The 18,645-nt window shown below is 42.4% G+C and overlaps 1 protein-coding gene across 2 annotated transcripts in view; it reads left to right on the top strand.

The window, feature by feature from the left end:
* Positions 1–944: 944 nt before the first annotated feature.
* The window catches only part of LOC119474563, a 30,301-nt gene continuing 12,600 nt past the window's right edge, over positions 945–18,645 (top strand). Inside the window, exons 1-3 of one of the 2 annotated variants that reach the window (XM_037746639.1) lie at positions 945–1,212; positions 3,812–7,882; positions 17,490–17,613. In XM_037746639.1, coding sequence (XP_037602567.1) covers positions 4,327–7,882; positions 17,490–17,613 — 3,680 coding nt within the window. In that variant the 5' untranslated portion in view covers positions 945–1,212; positions 3,812–4,326. The other variant, XM_037746638.1, reaches the window with a different exon arrangement.

Here is an 18,645-nt window from a genome sequence, read left to right as displayed (position 1 = left end):
TGTAGGTGGCACTCTTTTTTTCCCATGGTGCATGGTGGCTGCCGCTCAGGCTCTGTTCTTCCTTTTCTGTTTACAGCAAATGGAAACAAACAAAAAAAAACAATCACTGTCTGAGCACCAGAGATTATCATTCTAGGAGTGTTTGGTACAGCAAATGTAACAGCCAGCTGTTGTACCATTCAGATAGGTCGGAGCACCAAACGTACATTATGATACCACTGATCGGTACATCACAGTAACATCTCTTAATGATAAACATAGAGCCTGTTTTTCCACACAGCTGTATATGGTCGAATGATGTTGCGGATGACGACTCTTTATAAATTGCACTGTACAGTATGTGAGTACCCATTGTTGCTCTTTCTTTCTCTGCCTCTCTCACTCTCCCTGCCGCCTCCACAGTGATGCGTGTTGCATTAACGCTGAGGTGAAGAGTGGGAGGTAGAGGGCAAACTGAGAGGGCTACAAGAGGGATGGAGAGAGCCAGAGAAGAAAAGAGTGTGTGGGAGACTGAAACATGGATAAGATAGATAGATAGATAGATAGATAGATAGATAGATAGATAGATAGATCTATCCCTCCTTCATTCCTCTTCTCCTTCGTTACCTCATTTCTAAAATGTCTGATGGTGATGATTTCCCAAGGTAACCCACTCAGGTCAAACTAAATCTAGAAGGGAATGAGAGAAGGGGGGGAGAGAGAGAAAGATAGTAATACAGAGAGAAAACGAGTGAGAGATGAGAAAGAGAGAGATGAGATGGAGGAAGAGAGAAAAGAGAAGCTGTTGGAGAGGAGAAGTTGGTCTCTTTGCAGCTCCAAAGCTCTTAAAGCCCCAAAGCTGTGTGGAGTGTAAATGGGAGGAGAGAGAGAGAGAGAGAGAAAGAGAGGGAGAGAGAGAGAAGAGCGAGAGGTAGAGGGAGGCTGAATTGAAGAGAAGAAAAGCTAGAAGGGAGAGAGAGTGAAAGGGAGAGGAGGAGGAGGAGGGTTTGCGTTGGTGTGTTGGTTGGCAGAGAGAGCGCTTGTCAAAAAAACCTTCCTCTGACAGAAGGCATGATTCACAGCAGAGAGAGAGGGAGAGGAGGGAGAGAGAGGGGGAGAGAGAGGGAGACAAGCGTCAGAAAAAGCGAAAAACGGCAGAGATAAAGAGAGAGAGAGAGAGAGAGAGAGAGAGAGAGAGAGAGAGAGAAAGAAACGACAGGGGCAGAGATGCCGGTAAGAAAAACAAATGAGGATGCTGATTTGAGGCAGAATGACGAGACATTAACAGGATGGGACTGAGATCGACGGACTGGATTGATTGATGCCTTTTAATGACTGTGACCATGTTGATAAGGTTCTGGCTTTTCTATTGATCGGGGGAAATAGAGCAGGTGGCAGCAGCAGTGATGAAAGAGAGAGAGAGAGAAGGAGAGAGGATGCTTAAGAATGAAGGGACATTGAAAAGATGGGGAAAGAGATAGAGAGACCAGGAATGATTCTCAACTATCAATAGGCTCCTTTGATGGAGCTCAACTAATTTGTGAGGAAGGCATCACTAATACATGCAAATGAGACAGTTGTGAGTCTTTACATTTGAGATTGATATCAGTATGGATACTTCAGGACTACTGTGGACAGCCTGCTGAAGATGCTTTGTTGATATGTGAATGTCAATCTGTTCTTTTCTTTATTTCTAAATGGAGTTTTTGGAACCAGTAAATGATTATTAATTCCTCTTTTAACTTTTATTCAAGTGCGGTGAAATTAGTCAGTGTCATCACGAGGTTGCCAGGTCTTTCAGTATGTGTGGTGGATGCCATGCTTCTGTGGTCAAAATTTGTTTGAAATGCTTTATTCTTGTGGTGTTGGTGACTTCCTGTAAGCTAATGTTTAGAGTTAATCATCATACCAAGTACTGTTGTTATCTCCCATAAATCTGGAGTTGGTGGGCTAGCTGCGGTAGACGAACCAGTGTGGTACGTTCAAAGCAGGAACATCAAACCACATTTTCACAATGTCATACCATGGCATGTTGAAAAATTCAGCTTCTGATTTCTCGTATTGATGGAGGGAACAGCTTTGAAGCAATATTGACGTCATCTTGACTTTATTTTTGGCACCAAATTTGCATGGGGCTTTAGGCTGCAGACTGTCGCATTAACATCTCCCCAACTTCAAAATGCTTGCTTGGAGTTGTTTGAGGTTTTCTGTTGTGTTGGCTATAGACAGTTTTTTCACCCTTTAGATGTCAGAAATGTTGGTATGTGTTCTTATATAACTTCTAAAAAATTGACCAAAGGGAATTGCCAACAAGGGCTTCAGTATTTAGCTTGGTGTTAAGCTCATCACGAGGAGAAAAGGTTCTACATAAAGAAAATTTGAGGTTTTTATCATTTGTTGTCTGGGCTGTAAAACACTTTTTCATCCTTTAGGTTTTGAGAACTGTATATGTGACAAAGGAGATCAGCCATTATCAGTACATTAATGGCTTTTATCTTTTGTAATCTTGGCTGTGAGGAGCTACTCTCCATTTAGTTTGTGAAGACTGTTGGTATGTAATTTGTCCTAATATATAACTTCTACCAAATTGACCAAAGAGATAAGCCAACTAAGGTATTTAGTATCAGTATTTAGTTTAGTGTTCAGCCCGTACTCGGGAGAAAACATACAGTTCAATGTAAAGAACATTGGGGGATTATACCCATTGTTGTCTTGGCTGTGAAAAATGTTTCAATATTTAGATTGGTAATACTGGTAGTATATGTCCTAATATATAACTTCTATGAAAAGGACTAAAGGTATTATCTAAGTTGGGCTTCAGTAGCTTAATATTTAGCCCATCTTTGGGGGAAACATGTCTACAAAAGTACATTTGGTTTTCCATCTTTTGTTGTCTTACCTTTGAAGTGATAACCCTTTAAGTTATGAAGACCGCTGCTATGTTACATGCTTCAACTAGGGCTGCATTACAGTTGCTAACTCAGTGTTCAGCCTGTCCTTGGAAGAAGAACACAAAGGGTTTTGTAGAATACATTTGTACTGACAGTGTTTTGAAGTGATGGCTTCACTTCCAAATTACAAAAAGTGAATGCCTTTTGAGAAACTAGTGTCAAAAAGAGGTTTTAAACTAACAATTTTGAAAGTCCATCTCATTCTTCTCTACTCCCAGAACAGGGCTTCTCTTCTCGGCATTATTGGTAACCCACTGATGGATGGAGGTCCTTGGGTCGGTGCTGTTTGACCTGAGTGCATCACTTAACATAAGTGATTCTAATATTTTAATCAATAGACTGACAAAATGCTTTGCTACTTTTACTCCCTAATATGGGTCAAGTTCAAAGCAACACTTGGTCGCACAATTCCCATAATGCAACTTAATAGTGTCTTTCCCTCCTTGCTTGGTAAAACCCAACATTTCACGTTTGTAACACTGGCTTTCTGTCTCAAACCCAATCGGAGTTAACTCTGATGACATCATCAGGGTTATTTTTTAGATTTTAGAAAGCTCCATTCAGAGAAACAGAGGATATTATACAACTATTGCCACAGGCTGAGTAGTACTTCTTATTACAAGTAATCTGAGCTTTGTGTTTAAAATTGGGGGAGTGCCCCTTTAATTGACCCTTTGCTAAGTCCCACCCCTTGAACGCAGACTGGCCAATCATAGCGTAGCATTGGCGAAAGACAATTGGATATGCAAGACTTATCAGTGATTGTTAACTAATATCTTAATACTGAATATGCTAATATCCACTCCCTTTGATATTTATGGAGAGACTGTTTCAAGCTGTCTTCCATTCAAATCTTTTGTTGTTTGCTTTGTTTTCCACAGACAGACGGTGGTAATCAACAAGCACAGCCAGAATGAAAGGAGACGCTTTGACTGGATTCAATCCTCCATCCACTCTGCTCAGCCTTTCTGTCGCTTTGTGTCTGACTGACTAACGCTCCACTGGATAAAGACGTAATTGGCTCTAAATGGACAGCCAGAATAATAACCAACCAGAATAAATACAAATGCAGACATGCTGGGATGAGAGTGGGAGAGAAGATGAGCTAAGAACAATAACCCTGTGGACATAAAAACTGGACACATTTTGTCTTATATTTTCATGTTTTTCTGGTTGGAATATTTCATTTGGACAATATCTTGTTTTTTATGTCATGGAGCTTTTGACTAGCAGATTTTTTGCAGCAATGCGAATACTTTGATCACAAGATTATCCTGACTTGTCATTTAAACAGACGGAATATGCTTCAGTATTTTACCATAAAAGAAAATGCAAAAATGTGTTTATTTTGCCATGGCCTTCTCAAAGCCAGCTGCCATGCATCTTGCAGACTCTGATGTGTATTTTGCAAGCAGAATTTTTCAGAATTAGTCAAATAAACAAATTCACAATTCACTCTTCAAGCTTCAAACGTGCCTCCCAGCAACCCCTCCCACCGTCAGCCATCCGACCAATCATGGGCAAGCCTCTTAGTCGTCCCGGGTGTTTCAGGAAGAGCTCCTGCTGCCTGGAGAAACATGGAGCTGGGGATGGGGGACTGGGAGGGCGAGCTGGGGTGGAAGGAGGATATGGAGATGGCTACGTACCCCAACGATCCATCTATGATACCATGTGTATCAATCAACAGATTGACAGCCATCACCATCACCCTGGAGGGTCAATAAGGCGAGATGGTGGAGGTGAGGGGAGTTTTAGCTACTCTGCAAGCGGCTCCCTAAGGGTTAGCAGATCTCCGGCTGACATGTTCGATCCGCAGCCCCGCTCTCTAACTCCGAACCCCTCGTTTGTCCGGCGACTGGATGAAAGAGCCATCTATGATTCATTGAAGCTTGGGGCTCAGGATGTCGATGTTGGCGGCTGCCATTCTCCAGGATGTTTCAACCGATCAGTCTCTCCCTCCGTGTCATCATTCTCAGCACCGGGAGTGTCCTCCTCCTCATCCAAGAAACATCATCATAGCCACCACCATCACCATGGAGACAGTACAAAGAACAGAGATGGCCGACAATCCTGGAAAGTCTTGACACCTCCGAAACACCTGGAGTGTCTGGAGCTTACTACAACCGAAATGATGGACAGAGGAGGGGGGTATCTGAACCCAGGACAATACCCTCCCCCTGGGGGGCAGTCCTCCTCTCTTACCTCCCCCCTCATTTCCCCCTTCTCCGGCTCACCTCTCTCCTCGGGTTACCATACTCCAGTGTTTTTCTCCCCTGCCAAACCTCGCCCCAGTCAGTCTCAGAGTTTGCGATGTTCCCCTCCCCACGTTATCCAGCCGAGGCATTATTCCCAAACCCAGAGCCTCAGGCTGTCACCCCCCCTAGAGCTTAGACGATCCCCCTACCGTTCCCCGCTGGTCCAACTGTCCGCTCATGACCTCGAGCAGGACATGAGGGATCGAGGAGGGGGATGGGGCCGGAGTGAGCGAGAAAGGGAGTGGGAGAGGGAGAGAGAAAGGGAGATGGAGCGAGGGTGGGCCCAGCGAGAGTGGGAAAGAGAGAGGGAGAGGGGGAGAGTGGAAAGGGAGAGGGCGAGAGAAAGGGAGAGGAGGGAAACATCGTTTGGGACCTTCGGATATGGTCGACCAGTTCCTCTGCGTTCAGACAGAGACTCTGTGTTTTTAGAGCCCGACCAGGTTCTAGACACAACGCCCCTGTTGCTCCCCCAGCCCTCACCTTCACCCTCCCCTAGCGCTGCCCCCAGAATGGGCACCGGTGCTGTGGGTAGGAACAGAGCCGGGTCAAAGGTTGGCCCTGATAATGTAAGTGGGGTTATGGTTTCAAAGTTTGACAATGGGAGTGTGGGTTTGGTGTTAATTGACAGCAGATCTGGGTGTGGGCCGAGGTTAGTATGTGAAGTTGGAAACATGTCAGAGGCTGAAATCAGGGCTGGAATACAAGAACACCATAGAGCTGAAAGTTGGAACAAATATGACAACGGATCCAGGGCTAGCATTAAAAATGGGTCTGAAACAAGAATGGGTTCCCAGGTGAAAACACGACCAGGGGGACGGGATCTGGAAGGAAAAGTGCAGTCTGGGGTGGGGATAGAAAATATGGCTCCAGCTGTGTACAAGGAGGGACACAGGGGAGGGATAAGGAGTGGAGAAAAAACTGGAAGGAGTGTGGTTAAACCAGAACCTGTTGCTGAGACTATACCTTCAACTGTGACTGACATAGAGAACAGGATTGAGCCTGGAGATAAAGTTGAAATTGGAGCTGGACCTGGTCCAGGGATGAAGCCAGAGATTGAGGCAGAGGTCGAGGAAAAAGCTAGTGCAAGGCAGGTGGAGATCAGGACTGGAAGAGAAGCTGGAGGTGAAGCTACAGTTAACAATGATGTTGATTCAGTAGCAGAGTCCAGAGTAGAAGCTAACGTTGAAACTGATGTTAAGATTGCTCCAACACCTGAGCCTGAGGCAGTACTAGAGACTGTGGTTAGTAATGAGACAGGGACTAAAAGTACCATTGAGACTGGGGTTGTCAGTGAAACCCAGAACAGCAACAAGACTACAGATAAAGCCCAGATAAGTGTTGTGGCTGTGGATAAAACTGATACTGCCCTTGCAGATCAGGCAGAGAAAAAGCATTTGGATATTGATAAAATTGAATCTAGCCATGTAGAGAAAGGTTCCAGGTCCCACAAGTCCAAATCATCCAAGTCCAGCTCTAGGAGTCGACCTGGCACGGCCACAGGGCTCCGACCAGGCGTGGCCAGCCCTCGCCTAAGCAGAGGGTTTGGAGACCTTGAGTCAACAGTCCCCACTGAGGGCATCGAGTCCACCTGGCCTCGCCGAATCATTGTCAGAAAGAGGACTGTTCGTCAGGGTGGGGCACTCCACAACCTCCCTATTCTACCCCCACTCCCCGCTGTCCTCTCAGCTTTGGAGAAGAGGCGCCCACATGCCCACCTCAACCCCCGTCCAGGTCACGTCTCAGAGAACCCGCTAACCACAACTATTATGAATGCTACAAGTATGGTGGGCCGATGCTCATTTAAAGAGCCCTCCAATCCAGAACTAGGACAGGGTTCTAGTTTTGTTGGAAGGGCTTCCCTGAAGGAGCAGAACTTGGAACAGTGGAGGGTCTGCAGAGAGCAAGAAGAACCCAAGAGATCTAGGAGCAAGGAGAAACAAGGAGAGCAGAGAAAGGAGAAGACTCAAGTGGAGGTGAGGAAGGGGAAGGAAGAGAAGCGAGACAAGGCGAGGAGAGAAGAGAAAGACAAAAGGGAGGACAAAGTGGGTAAGGAGAAAGAGAGGGTTACTGTCAGTGAGGGGCTGGTGGAGGAAACCAAACGGGAAAAGTCAGAGAGAAGGGTTGAAGGGAAAGTGCAAGGCGATGAAAACATAAAGGAAGATGTGAAAAGGGAAAGGGATGTAGAAATAACGTGTGAAAAGGTGGAGGATAGAGGAATGAAGATTAAGGATGGAATACAAGAGTTGGAGGAGGTGGTGGCTAAATCAAGGAAAGAAGAAAGTGAGGTGGAGGGAGGAGAAGGAGGCACATTTGGAGAGGAAGGGGGGATAGAGGGTTGGGACACTGTCCTTGACATGGTCAACACACTGTGGGAGGACGGCTGGGAGAAAGGGGGTGCGGGAGGAGGTGGTGATACAGATTCCTTCTCGGGCTCCCTGCAACGTTGGCCTCTTCTCCGGCCCCCAATTGGCTTCGGGGGCTCCCACCCCCCCTCCTCAGCAGCCTCGGAGCTCAGCCTGACAGAGTTGGAAAGGAGAGCCAGGGAGCTGGACTCTGACCTGGAGCACCTAGACCTGTCTCAGCCTCACAGGGACACCCAGGATTTATACCAATCACTGCTGGAGCCACAGAGGGAACGAGCTGACATGTACCAAACACACCCTGGACCACAGAGGGAGAAACCTGCTCTCTTGACAGGTAGTCAATAGTTGGATTCTATGTGCATTTGTTTTCAATGTTTTCATATTTTTTTCATTCAGTTGCCTGCAATAATACACTGAATTTCATAAACAGCTTATTATGTTACAGGGGAATTCTATTGATTTTACATACAAAGGTCAGTTTTTTTGTCATGGAGACTACTTCTTTGGAAGAGCTTTGTCATGTTTGGAAAAAAGCCCCTGATTACGTCATAGTGATGTCATCGGGGTTATCAAAAATTTGCTTTTGGGCCCCCTTGTTGTTGGGGCCCATTGACCCATTTCCCCACCTCCTTCCCTCTGTGCATTGTGTATACTTTTGCCGTCACCAAGTTCTTATCAAGTACAGACTACACAGTAGTGATACAAGGGTTGACCCACAACCCGCGGGTTTGGCAGGTTTGGGTGAGCTTACTATCACAGGTTCAGGCAGGTCAAAAAGTGATGTATCTATGAACCCAGTAAGTTATTAATCCGTGTGTTAGTCCACATTCTTACCCTCTCTGTCACTTTCTCAAACATACACACACACACACACACACACACACACACACACACACACCCTGTGCGTACGCCGTGACTCTTGAGTCCGCTTGTCTCTGTCTTTGTCTCAGACCTCAGTCCTGACAGTTGTGCTACTATAATGCATAAAGTTGGTGGTTTGCGGGTTGGGTAGGGGTGGTGGATTAACACATATTTCTGCGGTTTGGGCGGTGCGGATTGGCTCTCGTAGCGGGTCAGGTGGGTGCAGGTAATGAAAAACCCTGACCTGCTCATCACTACTTCACAACATACATACTGTAGCAGCTTCATGATTTCCCCATAGACCATAAATTAGTAATCCTTTGCTCGAATAACCATACCTGGCCCCAGATTTCTATTTGTAAATTAGTCTGCTCTAAATTAATCAAACACAGTTTGGCAATATGGACCACTGAGCAAAATTTTAAATACTAGAAACTATCATTAATAATAATAATAATAATTACAGCTGCAAGTGGCAGTTGGCGGGTTCAAGCCTTTTTTCGCTCAACAGAAGCCGCGAGCAAGTCAGCAAAGTCACTTAAGCTGGTTTAATATTCTGAGGAGTGAGACCAATCATGCACTTGTTTTATAATTACAATGTATGCAGTCTTTCAGTGATTGAACAGGCAGTGTCCCGCCAGTCATATTTCTTGGCATTTTGGGGACATGTTTCAACAGATTAATTGAAAATATCCAGTTAGTTTGGTGATTTTGGACAAACTGTCATTGATTAATGGCCAAATTTGCGCCAGACCCATGCACATGTTCGGAACTGATGGCGCCCCCTTTTGAGCGATTTCAAAATAGTTTTACACACGTGGTTCAACATTGTTATGAAACATATCCTGTGAGTTTTGTATTGATTGGACAAACTATTTCTGATGTATGGTCTGATTTGTGTTATGCCACGCCCATCTTTTTTTATTTGTCGCTCCCCGTAGTGGTTGATTTGAAAGAAACTTTCAGGGTATGTTTCAAGAACTGTTGTGGTTTTTGATTGTTGGCCAAATGGTTGTTGACATAAGTCTGTTTATGTGCTGAGCCACGCCCTTTTGAAATTCATTGGTCCATATCTTGAAAACGAAATGAGATATCAACAACTTTTATGCAACGTTTGATGAGCTTGGTCCAATAATGATACACATAAAATTTGGTAGAAATCGGTAGGAATTTTAGACTTTAATGATTTGTATTTTCAATTGGAACAATGAACAGATGCTTTTTTTCAATATTTTATTGTACTGTAGGTAACATTTTGCAGTGAAACCCATTAATTCACATTTTTGCATCATATGACCAGTCAAAACAGCAGTATTGTTATACTGTATTCACTGCACACTTCCTTGATTTTAGCAGTTGCTTTGTATTGTTTGGCTGGGAGTTTGGCTGGGAGTTTGGCTGGGATACTGACTGTGAATTACTTCATATTAATATGGACCAAAATAACAGGTGGTGAATCAATGCCAGCAAAGTGCAACTGTTCATGATTCTGAACTTATGTATTAATCAGTTGCCAGGCTTAGGCATGGTTTTCCAGTATTTTCTCCTCATTAATATCAGGACAGTGCTGTAATATGACTTCAGAAAGATAATAATGAGGCAGGTACTGTAAGGGAAAACCTCTTACAGGATCACAGGAACCTGAATCTCGATAAATATAGCATTCTATTACTGTTTTGCCCATTTAAAGATCGGAGAACAAGCTTGACATTAGAGCATAAAATAACTTGCAACTTGCAAATGCACTGTTTCTCATCAATTAGGGATGTCAATAATTAACTGTTTAACAGTTAACCGACATTAAGCATTTGAACCAATTAACGCTATCGGTTAAAACGGTTAAAAGAAATGTTAATAATTAATTAAAAAGCTGAGAAAAACTCGGCACTTGAAGTGGAAAAGCTGGTTCACCTTAAGAGCCCACCTTAAGAGAGTCTGAGCCGGAGTTACAGATACAGGAAGTTGGCTCTGGTCTTGAGCTCACTTGAGCAGAGAAGTTGTAGCCCCGTAGCATTTATTCACTGACTGTCTGCTACATCTACCAAATTTCGCTGCGCTGACAGACCATAGGTGTGTGGCTACGGCGAGCACAAAGCCTCCAGCAACGCTAGAGCTGCTAACGTAGCACAAACACACACACGGTTTGTTGGTCACTCGCTATCGTTAATCCGGGCAGACACACAGCTGACAACCTGCTAAACTAAACTAAATGTGCGGTGGAGACTTTTACTGGGAAAGTGGCTGCATGTCCGCGACACTACATGCTGCATCTAAGTTATCTATGTGCTAAGTTAACGCTCCCGGATGGTGAACTGTAGACAGTGAACGCAGCATACGCTCCCGTACGGGTGAACTGCGGACTCAGTTGTTATCCTCACACACTGCAGCTGGTACACCGCTGCATGCGAGGCACAAATCCTGTCTGTTAACGGTTAATAGTCGGTTAACGAGGGTCGGTTATCGGTTAAGAACATTTTTCAAAATTAGCATCCCTATCATCAATGCAATCCAGTTTTTCTTTTGTCTCGCCTTTCCTGCTTCCCTTAGAAGCCAGGTCCTTCTAAATATAATATCATTCAGTGTTCCCGTTTCCCTGGACACACAGCTCAGTCTCACTATGCACCTCATATTATACAGAGATCTTGGAGGGAAAATATGTGTCTAATAGGGCTGTCAATTGATTAAAATATTTAATCGTGATTAATCACGATTGTCCAGAGTTTACCACGATGAATTGCAAATTCATTGCACATTTTTTATCTGTTCAAAATGTACCTTAAAGCTTTAGTACACAACATGTTTTTGGCATCACTGGGCACAAATTACATAATAACCTTTCAGCATATTGTAATTCAAGTGTTCTGAGAGATAACTAGACTTCTGCTCCTCCTCATGGCTCTGTTTTCAGGCTTTAAAAAATCAACTGTTCTCAATATGGCTGCCGGGTCACAATCTTTCTCATGTTGGAGCTAAACCGTGACCTACAAGATGATTCTGAAAACATTTGAGGAGAGAAATAGGCATTACAGTAACAGAATATTGATTCATATTTGATCAGCGCTACCTAGTTTGACCGTTTGATCGGAGTTTGCGAGTGACTGACTCGTGGCTCTAAAAGACAGCAGCTGGACGGCAACTCCAACAGCTGTCAGTGTGTCAGTGTGCTGACTTGACTATGACCTGCCCCAAACTGCATGTGATTATCATAAAGTGGGCATGTCTGTAAAGGGGAGACTCGTGGGTACCCATAGAACCCATTTACATTCACTGATCTGGAGGTCAGAGGTCAAGGGACCCCTTTGAAAATCTCAGTTTGCACCAGTGTAATGTTGACTGGCTGATTGAATGGTGTGACAAAAAACGCTCTTATCATTAACACTAATAAGACAGAAGAAATTATTTTTGGCTTTCCTCCTGATTGTCAGTTGCCTCCAGTTACGATTCATAATGTAGAAATTAAACAGGTCTCTTCATACAAATACCTGGGAGTTATGATAGACTCCACCCTATCATGGACCCCTCACATTGAATTTACTTGTAAGAAGATACAGAACTGCATTTACTTTCATCGCAGACTCAGATCTTTTGGAGCCAGTAGCCAGATTATTTTTCTATTTTTCAGTTCAGTGATTCAGAGTGTCCTGTTGTACTGCAGCACAGCCTGGCTCAGTAGTCTATCTGTAAAACTTAGAACTAAACTTTATAGCCAAATCAAAATTTGTGCGAAGATCATTGGCCAACCTGTGACAGCCTCCTTTCAAGCAGCTCACAACAAGAGCATGCTCAGACTTGCCAACAGCATCTCTTCTGATCCCTTACATGTTTTAAATGGTGCACATCAACTTCTGCCCTCCAAGAGGCCATTCAGAGTCCCTACATTTAATCGCATCAGGCTGAAGAACGCTTTTGTTCATCAGTCCACCTTGCTGCTAAATAATAATTAATGTGCTGCTAAGGAGATGTAAATCCAGGGGACAGATGATCATTTTTTTAATGGGTTATGTATGGTTAATTATGATGTGTTTTGTGTTTTTGTCTGATGGGTCAAACTTGTCTGTCTGTTTATGGTAACAGTATGTCTATTGTATTTGTACTTTTTTCTCAAACTGCGCTGCCTATGGATGCAAAATTGATTTCAGTGAAAACTGACAATAAAGTTGTATCGTATCGTATCGTAAAATGGCCACGACAGTTTTTCCTCGTGTAAGTTTGGAGCATTGTTTAACCTCCTTCCCAACAGTTTTTTTAGTTTCAGATGATGCCAGTATCTGCACTCCAGCTTTAAAACTGAGCTACAACTTAAAAATCGCAAGTTGCGTTAATGCGTTAAAGAAATTAGTTGCGTTAAAACAAATTTGTGTTAACGCGTTATTATCACGTTAACCTTGACAGCCCTAATGTCTAATAAAGATACAATATCTATGATATATGAATTACATCATATTAAATGGGTATATTAAAATGCTTTTCAGTAACACCTTGGCTTTCTCAGATAGTTCCTCTAAGCCTTAAAGGTCACCTATTGTGCAAAATGCACTTTTCCATGTCTTTTAAACATCAATATCTGTCCCCAGTGTGTCTACAGGCCACCATAGTATCATAAAAGACCATCCTCTCTCTTTTTCTCCTGCTCCATCTGTCCGAAAATGGGTCTGAAAAAACGCTGAGCAGCACTTCCTTACTTTGGTGATGTCGGTAACGAATTTCATGCCATATAAGGGTTTCCTGGTGGAACGGTTAGAACCAGAGGAGAACCTCCAGCTAGGTGACCCCGCTCACAGAGTGACTCTCTCTCCGTCCGCCTCGTAACTATAAGCAACGTCTGCTCCTACTTCTGTTAGTCTGCAAGAACCAGCAGAAAAGACTTCATGTACTCCCATCATCTAAATATAACATGTTCTTTCACAAAGGTTTTATGTAATTACACTGTTTCAACAGGTGATATGAAACATTAATTTGATGTCATGCATGTAGAAGGGTAGCCTACAGGTAGTAAATAGTGACTGTAAGCAACACAACACATTTCTGTTTCACAGTCAAACTTTATTTGAGTAGACAGATGACAATATTAATTATACACAGCATTTTTAATTCCACCTGCAGTTATGTTGACATGGTACAGGAGAAAGTCTTTCAGCTCCGGTAAGCTCCGGTAAGCTCCGGTAACCGGTCTATAGTCATGGTAACAGATAGACAGCTTCTACAGTAAATAATATACCATTACTCTGATTACTTCAGTATGTTTATCAGGAGTCTTTTACCAAAAATAATGAACTGACTACTGTTTCACATCTTCTATTTTCCACCCTGATGTTCGCTGTCTCATGTAGCTACATGCTAACATGTTACCTCTGTAATGTAGCTACATGCTAACATGTTACCTCTGTAATGTAGCTACAAGCTAACATGTTAGCTCTGTAATGTAGCTACATGCTAACATGTTAGCTCTGTAATGTAGCTACATGCTAACATGTTAGCTCTGTAATGTAGCCACATGCTAACATGTTAGCTCTGTAATGTAGCTACATGCTAACATGTTACCTCTGTAATGTAGCTACAAGCTAACATGTTAGCTCTGTAATGTAGCTACATGCTAACATGTTAGCTCTGTAATGTAGCTACATACTAACATGTTAGCTCTGTAATGTAGCTACATGCTAACATGTTAGCTCTGTAATGTAGTTACATGCTAACATGTTAGCTCTGTAATGTAGCTACAAGCTAACATGTTAGCTCTGTAATGTAGCTACATGCTAACATGTTAGCTCTGTAATGTAGCTACATGCTAACATGTTAGCTCTGTATCTCCATGTAAATAGAACTATCTGCTCACAGCTAATATTTGCTTCTCCTCTGGGATGATTCTGTCGGTCAGTTCTCACAGATGGATCCGTAAAGACAAACGTAAAACAGAGTGTATGTTTATGGTTTACAGAGTTGATGCAGAACGTAAATACTGAGCTAACTAACAGAGCTATAAATAGTAGTATAGTTACCGGAGTTAAACCGTCAGGAAAAACTGGAATCTTGGCCGCAGATGTTGTTAATTTCTCGCCAATTTCGGATCAGATTCCTCCGGTAAAATGCGCTGTGTGAAGTTTCTGGTTTATAAACTTCTAAGTAGTTTATTTGTTAAACTCTTCCTGCTCTCTCTCTAGCTCAGGGCTGCTGCACGGAGAAAGTGACGCTTTGTTGAGGGCGTTTGATTGACAGCGGACAGCAGGAAACGCTGTCCAATCAGTGTAGAGTGGGAGGAGACAGGCTCTTAATCAGGGTTTTTCAGACAGAGGCTGAAAGAGGCTTCATGCAGACAGAATGAGGCAGGCAGTATGAGAAGAATGAAGGTTTTTTTGAAAATTACAGCATGTAAACATGTTCTAGTACAACATTAAAATACATCTATGAACCTGGAAATGAGCATAATATGAGACCTTTAAGATACTTGTAAGGCCTCAGTAAATATAACACGGTTCAGTCAGCCAACTCGTGGAGTGGATTATTATGTGAACGTAGAATATGTACAACGTTGATGTTTGGCATCTAGGCTTCCTGTGACCTCGACACTCCCCACAACTCCGAGCTCAGCACAGCAGGGAGTCTGGGGGGGGGGGGACTTTCATTGAGTGTGTTTACATTGACATGAATAACCCGGTTATGATCGGGTTATTGGAGTATCCTGTTCATGTGTTTGAGTATGTAAAAACACATTGTGAAGAAAATTCAGTCAATGACAGAAAATATTGGGTTAATGCAGCCTCTGCGCAGTCCGTCATATTGTGGAAACCACGCCCACCGGAAGGGAAAACAATTAGTGCCACAATATCCAAAGGCTGAAACGCTAGCAAAATTTCCATATTTCAAAGGATTATTTTAGCACCATATGTCAACTAGGGATGCGGTTGATAGCTAAAATGATGATGAAGATGATGATGAAGATGATGAAGTTAGCTATGTGTTAGCAAGCCACTGTAGTTAGCTAAGGCGCTTGCAAGCATAATAGCTAATAGCATAGCTTTCTGATTTATCCACATTCCACTACAACACAAGTTGCATACTTTAGCTTAACTTACAGAAATATGGTTAGCCTAAAACTGACTGATTTGGACAAAATGCTTGGTGCACATGTGATCACCTCAGGATCCCACAATGTTCCTATTACTCCTTTCTGATGCCTCACATTTGTCTTCTGAAAGGCTCAGTAAGTGTTTTGGTTCAGTAGCTCATTTAAACTAAGTTCTGGGTTCCATACCCTGTTGGTAGTGCATTCCACCACACAGCAGCTTTTAGGCATTTGTCTGTTGTTTGCTAGCACAGTGGTTTTGAAAGTGGGGTCCGGGGAACCACAGGGGTCCTTGAGGGGGTCCCCAGCAAAAAGGGGAATAACTCACTTTCACTGTAATTCCATCCATAAGTAACAGAATGATAGACTATGACTATTTTGGTCATGGGTTTCATACACTTTTAAAACATCTAAAAGCCAAAATCTTCAAATGGGGGTCCGTGGTCTAATTTGTGTCAGTTTAGGGGTCCTTGATGTGAAAAAGTCTGTGAACCACTGTGCTAGCAGACAGACTTGCCAAGGAGACATCTTCATGCAATACAAATTCAATGGAGAGACCCTCCGGTGTGGGCGGGACTTAATTGCACTCTGTCTCTACTGCCAGTTTGTTGTTGTAAACATCACAGCACTTAGACAAATAGAATATAGTAATCAGTAACCGGGTTGCTAGTGTTTATCATGTACTATAACCACATTTCTCTGTGCTCATTTAATCACCATATCCCAAATATGATCATAACCAGGAGAAGCTTCATAAAAGGTTATTCATGTCCATGTAAATGCACTCACTGTTCAAGTTCACACATCGAGGGAGTATCAAGGCGTAGGCATGGTGGGTACAGTTTGCTTGTCCTACCTCAGCTCTACCCATTCTCCATCTTTTTCAATTCAATATGCTTTATTGGCATGAGTGTTAGGTGAACAATATTGCCAAAGCGTCAATTCAATAATGAGAAAAAAAGAAGAACAAAATAAAAACAAAAATATAAATATATATATACACATATATACAATTCATTAAGCAAATTACAATATAGAGATATTTAAAAAGAACATGGAAATGGTGGAAAACAATACAGAAATCACTCATGTTTGTTGTGTCAATAAAACAAACATACAAATAAAAAACAATTAACAACAATATATATAAATATATATATATATATAAAGAACCCATGAAGTACAGGAGTAAATAAAAGACAGAGTGTGAGTTCCAGCTGTTATGTGTTGTTGTGGTTGTCTCTCAGGCTGTGACATGCACTGACGTATCCTGCAGTTTCTATGCTGATGACACTATTTTCTCCAAGTAGATGTTGTATTTTATTTTGGTCAGAGAGTGAATCGAAATCTTGGCGTTTACATTTAATTTGTGTAAAGAACCTAATTTCTTCATATGTGCTACATTGTAGCAGGACATGTTGCTCTGTCTCCACCTGTCTCTGTGGGCAGAGCTGACACAGCCTGTCTTCTCCAGGCAGCCAGGTCTGCCTGTGTGGGCCAGTCTCTACGGCCAGGCTGTGATCACTGAGTCTGTACATACTCAATGTCTTTCTCTGTTTCTGGTCAGTCACGGCGATCAGATAGTCTGCCACTGTGCACTGTCTGTTTAGATTCAAATAGCATTGAAGTTTGTGTTGACTTTTTGTGGTAGATGTCCAATAGTTGATTTAATTTTCTTTTCTTTAGCTCTAATTTGGTTGGTCCAGATAGTGTGAGGACTGTCCTCAGGCCTTGTGCTGTTAGAGGAGGTGAGCCTCAGGACCAGCTGGCTGAGGGGGCCATATTACCTAGATTAGGAATTGACATTGAAATGATGCTCCCAGAAACCTATGTGTGCATCACTTTTATAATCCTGCAGAAAGGCCTCAGCTAAAACATGAACCAATGCTACAACAGCCACTACATGATGGCAAACGCACACCAAAGGCTTGACTAGGAGGGGAAGGAATGGTTTAATGTTTTGGTTTATACCTCCCATTTCTCATGTTTAATTGTGTTGAGTCTCTGCTCTATTTTCCAGGAGTGGGAAGCAGATCCCAGGTCAGTTTGGAGCTCAGTGTTATGGCCTCACCAGCTACAGACACGGACAGACCTCCTGTTGACTGGTCAACCAAATCTGCTGGGACTTCCACTGTTGGCACGAGGTAATTCAATGAAAATGGTTATCGTCAGCACTGACTCTGAGCTGTTCTTTACCACATGTTGACATGCATCCTGGGTGGCTGAAGGTTCATCTCACAGGGCAAAAACAAAATCCAGGTTTGAATTCAGCCGAGATATTCTGAAGAGCTGATCAAAGTAGACTGGGTTATAAATGTACAGGGCCACAGTGCCATTGGATCTTCAATTCAATTCAAGACAAAATGAGATAGAAATTGTTGCAAATATAAGAGAGGATATAAAATATATAAATATAAAATATCAATAAAGGTGCCATCATTTTGTACTATACTTTGATATTTACTGACTTTTTGTGTCAGTTTAGCGAATGTATGACTTATCGGCATATCTGGATATTTCAAAATTAAATCTGTGGTTGCCAGAGTCACCACGTTGTCATAAATCATGGCACATGTGACAGTTTAGGTTTATGTTTAGAAATTCAAAGCTGATTTAATTTCTCATTTTCTTTTCTTTTTACATTTTTTGATATATACTAACAAAGCAATCATTTTTCTAAATGTAAGTAAATGCAAATGCACAAAACATCTTGAGGCTGAGCCATGAGTGGTATAAATCAACAAAATGGTAGTGGCCAAACACTTGAGCCTTGAGGCACACCACATGTAATCAGTGAATCAGAACAGTAAAAGTGAATGAATTAGAAAAAGAAAGATGGTAAACTATCTTGGTCAGTCCCAGAGATTAAGATAAATTGTATTCCTAAATCTCACAAATAAAACAGCATAAACAGTAGTACAAGGTTCCTAAAGTCATTTTCAGACTTTGTTAATTTGCTCCAATTTCAAAGTTATCTACTAAATTGAATGCTGTTGTTTTAGTTTAGTCCAGCTTCCCACTGCAACAATTTAAACGCTGCAATTTGTTTATTAAAGGTGTCAGCAATTCTGGAGAAAGATTGTTGATACAGTGGAAACTAGTTCTGTTCATGTCAAATTGATCAATAGAAGTAGATGATCAACCATTTCTTTTTTGTTTTTCTTTATTTCTCGTGC

This window comes from Sebastes umbrosus, chromosome 16, assembly GCF_015220745.1.
Source record: "Sebastes umbrosus isolate fSebUmb1 chromosome 16, fSebUmb1.pri, whole genome shotgun sequence".
In the NCBI taxonomy this organism is placed as follows: Eukaryota; Metazoa; Chordata; class Actinopteri; order Perciformes; family Sebastidae; genus Sebastes; species Sebastes umbrosus.
Note: the sequence above shows the minus strand (reverse complement) of the source record. Positions and strands in the feature narration are given on the sequence as shown.